Below are 7,845 nucleotides of genomic sequence, written 5' to 3'. Positions count from 1 at the left end.
TGTATGTATGTGTATGTGTGTGTGTGTGTGTGAGCTGTGTGTGCACCTCGCAGGCCATGCCCTCTGTGTTTCCAACTACGTGACAAAAGTATAAAAACTTTACAGTTTAAAGACTGGACTGAGGTTCTTTTGATATATTTTTAGGCTGATCTATTTTCTTGTCTGAGGTTAAATGATTTTCAGTCCTGGGGTTCAGTTTTATGATCGTTCGAGTTTAAACAATAAAAACTCAAACTAAAATAAAAATAAAAAATCTTACACCGTTTTCAGATGCTCCTTACATCCAGAAAACAGATCAGAGTCATACTTCTGTGGATTCAGGTCAGATTCATGACTTTGTGGGTTAAAACTGTCGACTGAAAAACTTTGCGTGGCTGCCGCACATTCTCACGGCAGGTGARAAGTGTGCATAAATATACGCACACTTTCATGCAACGTTGGTTTTGATACATCCCAACGTGGAGGTAGAACCTGGYGTACACTTATACGTATGCACCATTTATACATGAGGCCCCAGGTCTTTTTATTTGTGTTCAAACACTCTGACATTTATTTGAAACCTACCTGTTGAGTTGGGTTGTTCAAGTCACAGAAGTGAAACTGCAGCACACCTCATATTAGACAGAAGTGCTTCTGATATAAGAGAAGAGTGAGTTTGATTTAAACATTTAAGATTTTTAACTGGAGCAGAACATCATTTTAAAGTTTGATTTCATACGGTGTTCAGGTTTCTGAATTATCTGTTTTGACAATGAGTGTGAGATAAACTGCAAGTGATATTTAGATTTTAACAAGAGACTTCCTGTTACCTGATGGAATGTGATCCTGTTTCATGATGTTTTCAACAGTCTTACCTCAAAGTGATAGTTGAGTGAAAGTAGAAGAATCATACCATACAATTACAATGGAAAAAGTTAAAGCCCCTTTAAGAATGTTACTTGAGAAAAAGTCTTAAAGTATCTGACATTTATTGTACTAAAGTATCAAAAGTAAGTTGTTATAAAATGTACTTAAGTACTGTATTAGAAGTAAAAGTGAGTGAGAATTTCCAAAATTTACTGAGAGGTGACCTCCTCAAAACAACATTTTTCTAAAGACCATAAAGATTATAATGCCATATTAAAATGTTAATGTAGAAAAATTTGGGATGGACTAGTCCACCTGTTTCAGCTGCATATTTAAAGTATATTTGACACACTCCTCTTCACACAAGACTAGTCTGCTACGTCCTGCTTGTGTCATGTGTGATGAATTGAGTAAAAACCAATAAGGTTTTGGAATGATGTATATTTTTACTTTTCATCCAACCACAATTAAATTCACTGTATCTGGGAGGTACAATATGGAGGGTTAGGTATTTTTATTATTATTTTAACAATTTCATGCCTGAATGAAAATAAGCCAAAAATGAAATGGTAACAACTTTCTACTCCTTACATTTTTTTAAATGTAAGGAGTAGAAAGTACCGATAAGTGGATTAAAATATAATTAGTAGAAGTGAAAAATTAGCTGAAAAATAATTGCTCAAGTAAAGTATAATCATTTTTTTATGTATTTGTATTTGGTGCATGTGGACTATGCAAGCTTTTACTGTAAAAGTACCTCTTAATATAGAAAATCTTAATGTAGCTGCAATTTTATATTAGTTGGTATTGTCTTCTTTACTTATAGCTTGAGGATACAGTATTTGTGCTTTTAATAGTTGGATGTACATTAGACTTTAAAAGTAAGTCACAATATTGTTCACAAGTTTAGGAGGTTATGGGTGTTGAGATGTGCTAATAGGAGACTTCATGTTTTTACTTTTCTTCCTTATTTAACTTGAGTTGTTGACATTAGTATTTTTCTTGTTTCAGTTCTGCCTTTCATTAAATTGATGCTGGTTATTGTCACATTCAGAAATAAACATAGCATAACAAAGCCCGTGATTTAACCAAAATCTCTTTTTTTCCTGACTCATGCAATGTGCTTAGTAAAATGAGATTATCACAAAACAAACAGCACAGAGTAAATACAATGAACCACTTTTATGTGAAACATGATCGTTAGAGGCCTCTGTTCACAACCTCACCCATGACTTTTGTGTGGGTTTCTATGTTTGCATATTTAAAATAAAAGGTGGTTTCTGTTCCCAGGTGTTGTACGACATATTTAGTTTTGTGGCAGACATGCCAGTGGTGGAGCCTGTGGACGTGCCCTTGGGCGTGGCCAGGTTCTTTGTGGTCGGGCTTGGTGGAATGGGCTTCGGCATCCTGTTCGGCTTCGTGGCCGCCTTCACAACGAGGTTCACCTCCAAGGTCCGAGAGATTGAGCCCCTCTTCATATTCATGTTCAGCTACCTGGCATATCTGATGTCCGAGCTGTTTGCCATCTCATCCATCATGGCGTGAGTGAAATTGAAATGGCAGACCGTTTAATGAAAGATACAGAGAAAGGCACGACAGCAGTCTTTGTGTGTTCCCGCAGCATTGTTTGCTGTGCTCTCACCATGAAGTACTACGTTGAGGAGAATGTTTCCCAGCGTTCCTGCACAACCATCCGACACATGGTCAAGATGCTCGGCTCCATCTCAGAGACCATCATCTTCTTCTTCCTGGGTGTTGTCACTGTRACAACAGAACATGAGTGGAACTGGGGCTATATTCTCTTCACGCTGCTGTTTGCTTTTGTGTGGAGAGGTCTGGGTAAGCTTTGATATCAGGCCGTTAGTGCTGCTTTAAACATCTGTTTATCTCAAATGGCCCATTGTGTCTACTGTACTGCTGATTCAAGGAAAAACAAATGCTTTAAAGGTCCCAAATCACAAAACTTTTTTAGTTTCTTGCTTTCTTTTAACAAGACTAAAATGGATCWTTTTGTCTGATTCAAATGGATAACTACATTATAATTGAACACTGGATAACATTACAGTGATGACAGCCTTTGAAATGGGAGTTGTTGGTTTAAAGTCTTCTGGGACAAAAAGTCGGGGTTCCAGAGTGAAACTTGAATATTGATTGGATAAAAATATACACTATCTTTGAAGATTATCATAAATTGAATCAAGAAATTATTTTTTTGCAAACCATAGTTTATGGATCAGATGGAGTGGTGCTAATATATTATATTTTAGAATGGGTGTCCCACCATTATTTTAGCTTCACTGAATGAAAAAGCATAATTTATCCACAGGGCTTTGTTGCATTTAAAATGTGCACAAAACAGTTATTTTTTTTCTTAAGTACACTTATTAAATTTAGCACTGTGTACTTTTAGTAGTTGGTGGCTAACTAACTGGTTTGAAAAGTCATGCAAACTAAATAAAGTCCTGTAGTGTTAGACACATCCCTGTAATAATATGAAAAAAGGTTGTAATATGAGATTTTATACTTGCCAGAAGTACAGTTTTTAATTTTGTTTTCCTCTTCTCCTCTCGCAGGTATTTTTATGCTAACTCAGATCATTAACCCTTTCCGCACCATCTCCTTCAACCTGAAAGATCAGTTTGGTTTGGCCTACGGAGGACTGCGGGGGGCCATTACCTTCGCTCTGGCCTTCACTCTGCCCGATACAATCGGTCGAAAGCCGCTCTTCGTCACCGCCACCATCGCAGTCATCCTCTTCACCGTCTTTATTCAGGTAAGACTTTAGTCACATTCTGATTGTTGCTTTAGGTATGAAAACATTAGCTGTTTTTGGATTGAATAATCTCAGTTTCCAGTTTAGAGACCAGATTTGTCATGAGGATGTCAGTTAGGTATTTATCTGTCTGACAAGATATTTACTAAAAACTCGGATTTTACTCTTAATCTCTCTACACCAAACTCAAAATTCTTCCTACTTTGATCGAACTTTATGTCCAGAAAAACAAATTATTGATAAAAAATAAGTTCTCTTTTAGGGGATCAGCATTCGACCTCTGATTGAGCTCATCAACGTCCGCAGAACAAAGCGCACAGAGGACACCATCAATATAGAGATCCACTGCAGGGTATGACCCAGACTTTTATTTATTTAGTGGACCGTATGTGTCTTGTCACAGAGGCCCTAACATCTGTCACTTTGCTCTCAGCTCATGGAGCACACCATGGCAGGAATAGACGATCTCTGTGGGCAGTGGAGCCATTTCTACTGGAAGGACAAGTAAGACATTTCTCATATTTTTATGCCCTTGTGCAGCTCAAAAACACTCATAAATGATTGGCAGTTCACAGACATTTGTAAAATACAGTTTAGCAACCTTACAGTGTCTGCGACATGCATATCGTTCAAATGCAAAAAGTCAAAGAAAACCTCTTTATACTAAGAAACGACATTATACACATTAAAGCATTTTGTCACATAAATGGCATATTTTCTTTTGAATTCGGTTCAGCCAAAGTAAAACAGAAAATGACATCAAATGGGGATTCTTATCGCTCTGATCTTTGTKTATTAAAACATTATTTGAACTCTGACTCTCTGTTAGTGAGTGAAATGATCAAAAGAAACATCATTTCTTTTCTAGTCTGTGTTGTCAGCTGTTGTAGCATTGTTCTTTTCCCATTAGACATTTGACATCACTTCCTGTTATTTCATTTGTGAATATCTCAACAACTKTTCATCGTAGGGGTGTGAAAATTGTTTTGCAAAATGTTGAGTCTTTCAAAAAAAATGCATTCATACTTTTACGAAAAAAATGTTACAGGTACTTTAAAGACAACATAATATTCATAGTAATGGAAACCAAACTAAAAACAAACTCCAGCAAGAGAACTGAATGCTATTTTAGTTTTCCTGCTAAGTTTTAGTGATGTTTTTTCTCACATCAGAAACATGTGGGAGTTTTGACAGCTGATCAAGTTTGGTGTCATGTTTAGATTCAGCAGTCCGAGGCAACATTTTTATATGTTCATCTCTAAAATGTTTACTTCCAGTACCTCTTTGTGGTGCTTGGAATGTTGTTACAAAACTTGTCAGAATCCACACTTCTGTGGATTCACTTTAACACTTGTTTTGAAAGATTTTATCAGTAATTATTTTCATTTTTCCTCTTCCTCTTGTGTTTGATATCCTCCTCTCCTCTCTTGTCCTGGGAGACAGGTTTGTTAAGATCTTCAGTTTGATTTAACCAGTAAAAACATGCTCCTAATACAACCCATGTAAAGTTGACATGTTGTACTGCATGTTTGCTTTGGCTCACAGTATTTAGACTGATAGAACTATTAGAGCAAATTATTTTTATACATCTTCGTGTGCAACAAAACAAATTTTGTCTAGTTTCTTAGTTTAAAAGCAACAAAGCAAACGTACAAAGTAGTTTCAGGTTTTGGGCTATAACAATTCATTTAATCCTCCATTTAGATATTTTTAGCAATGTGCTTTAGAAACAAAAGTGAAGTTTTTTTTTAAGTGCTTTATTGGTCATCAGTGTATGTTTCCATACAATGATGAAATTTGTGCTCTGCATTTGACCCATCCACACCCAAGTGGAGCAGCAGGCAGCCATGTGAGGCGCCCGGGGAGCAGTTAGGGTTAGGTGTCTTGCTCAAGGACACTACGACATGTGGGCATGGCGGGGAGTCAAACCTAAGACTTTCGGGTCCCAAGCCGGCTGCTCTACCACTACACCACAGCCGCCCCAAAAGTGAAGTTTACATAGCTGCATTGCACATCAATCTGAATGCCATCAGCAACAATACAAAGTGTCTGACAGCATTAAGTCAAAGATTTTTATTGAGATTTTAAAAACAAAATTTTAAATACATCAAGATTTGTTGACTATATTCTATAAAAATAATTTTTACAGCACAAAGGAGACAAGTTGCTCCACAAAACGAGTAGAATAATTTGAGTCACTGCATCTATTTTTTGCTTATTGGACATAAATGATGGCTGGTACGACGGCCTAATTTTCTCATTTTTTGGCTCCTACTTTTAGGTTCATGAAGTTCAACAACCGGTTTCTGCGCAGGATCCTGATCCGAGAAAACAGAGCCGAGTCCAGTATAGTTGCGCTCTACAAGAAGCTGGAGCTGCAGAACGCCATGGAGATCCTGGACATGGTGTCTGTAGACATCAGAGCTACTCCGTCCACCGTCTTGCTTCAGTATGAGACCTGGATCCTGTCACACACAGCTGTCTCGTCTGTTCAGATCAACAGGAGAGGAACTAACCTTTTTAATATCTCTTTTGATGTTAGGGAGGAAAAGAAACGTTCTGCTAAACCTAAGAAGAAATTCTTGGTTGAGGACCTGAGGGACATGCACAACATCCTGTCCAAGAACATGTACAAGATCAGGCAACGGGTGAGATGATCTTAATTGTCCTTTTAGTGGAAAAAATTTACTTCGTTGTATTGTATTTGTATTTATTCTAAGTTTTTTATTAGTTTTTTTAGTGAACAAAACTTCATAGATTTTTGGGTCTTTCGTAAATAATTTTTAAATTTAATGTTCACTAAGTACATTATTTTGGTTAAAGACACTGTAAACTGTACAGCTCTATTCATAAGACATAAGMCTCCCACCAGAGTCTATGCTATGTTTTTTTTCCTCAATGCTGAAAACGTATAACCAGGAAAAAGTTCAGGACCATAGCCGACAAAGTCAACGAGCTAATTGCTAAAAGTGGGAGTGAGAAACTTAAAAAATATTTTAAAAAACATTAACATGACTGTATGTTAGTGAAAAGAATGTGTTCAGTCACATCAGTGCGAGTCGAGAACCAGGAAATAAAAACAGAATTGAATATTAAATGCAAGAAATAAAGTCATACAATTACCCACAGCTGGACCAAAATACAGACTATTATTGTCCTTAATTTTGGTAAAGAATCAAGAATCACAGCACAATATAAACATATTCTTCTTGAACACAGCCCCTCCTTCTGTCAGATCTGAGGTGGAACTTCCTACAGAGAGATTGGTTTCTGTAAAAGAAATTCTGATTGCTAATGAGAGAAAGAATTAAGTGTTGTGAGTGATTAAGGCGTGAATGAACTAATCATACCGAGTAAAGTGCATTCTGTTTGAGGTGACCGTGACATAAGCCATTCAAAGCAGATTGTGCATCAATTTCATCATAAAAGTAGGTAATTACACAAAAATAGTGATCAAAATATAAAGCTTTTCCTAGGAAAAAACTGTATGCATAGTGCATTGAAATGAGTGTTAAATGGAATAAAATTTCTTCAAAAAAAAAAAAAAMAAAAACGTTAACATGACCTATGTTAGTATTTGTTTTTCTAAACTAAACCAGGCCCAAAATTTAAATGTGTTAAAGCAAGCACACAGTCAGGGAAGCAGAAGAATTGGCAATTTATGAACAGTGAATTTGATCAAATGTGTGGGTAATGCGTCCATTGGAATTGATCCAAAGCATCTAACAATATGCAAAGCACAAATTACTTTTTTCTCAGGCTTGAAAAAAAAGCTGAACTTAACAGCTGCTGAGAAGTATAAAAACATTTAAATATGTCCAAWATTATTATCTTCAGGGTTTAAAAACTGACTTCTAAAATACAAAYGTGTACAAGTTCCCTCTGTCAAATTGGTGCTCAGAAAAATCTTTTCTAATTTGTCACAACAGAAAGGAGCATGCTAGTTTTCCATTGGTGCAGAACTCACTGACACTGAAACTAGTATTGCATAGAGGCAGAGCAGCAGTACCTTTCCGTTAGTGACATTACATCATCCTTTAAAGGCTGCTCAACGACTCTGTGGCATCTAGCCAAATAAAAAGCATGCCCTTCTGTGCTCAGAGGTATGTTTTTTTTTTATTATTTTTTTAAGTTCCATTTCAATATTTTTATACAACCCCTGGAAAAAAAGTATGGAATCAGCAGTCTTGGATGAGCTCTCATTCAGACATTTCATTCTGTAAAAC

The 7,845-nt window shown here is 36.5% G+C and overlaps 1 protein-coding gene across 1 annotated transcript in view; it reads left to right on the top strand.

Moving 5' to 3' along the window:
- Positions 1–7,845, top strand: part of slc9a2 (solute carrier family 9 member 2) — a 15,824-nt gene that overhangs the window by 2,481 nt on the left and 5,498 nt on the right. The window contains exons 5-11 of the mRNA XM_014011664.1: positions 2,137–2,387; positions 2,468–2,685; positions 3,420–3,619; positions 3,882–3,971; positions 4,053–4,123; positions 5,901–6,068; positions 6,162–6,267. Coding sequence (XP_013867118.1) covers positions 2,137–2,387; positions 2,468–2,685; positions 3,420–3,619; positions 3,882–3,971; positions 4,053–4,123; positions 5,901–6,068; positions 6,162–6,267 — 1,104 coding nt within the window. The remainder of the gene's footprint in view (positions 1–2,136; positions 2,388–2,467; positions 2,686–3,419; positions 3,620–3,881; positions 3,972–4,052; positions 4,124–5,900; positions 6,069–6,161; positions 6,268–7,845) is intronic.

The sequence above is a fragment of the Austrofundulus limnaeus genome, unplaced genomic scaffold (genome assembly GCF_001266775.1).
Source record: "Austrofundulus limnaeus strain Quisiro unplaced genomic scaffold, Austrofundulus_limnaeus-1.0 Scaffold83, whole genome shotgun sequence".
In the NCBI taxonomy this organism is placed as follows: Eukaryota; Metazoa; Chordata; class Actinopteri; order Cyprinodontiformes; family Rivulidae; genus Austrofundulus; species Austrofundulus limnaeus.
The sequence above is the reverse complement of the archived record's forward strand: the minus strand, read 5'-3'. Positions and strand labels throughout refer to the sequence as shown.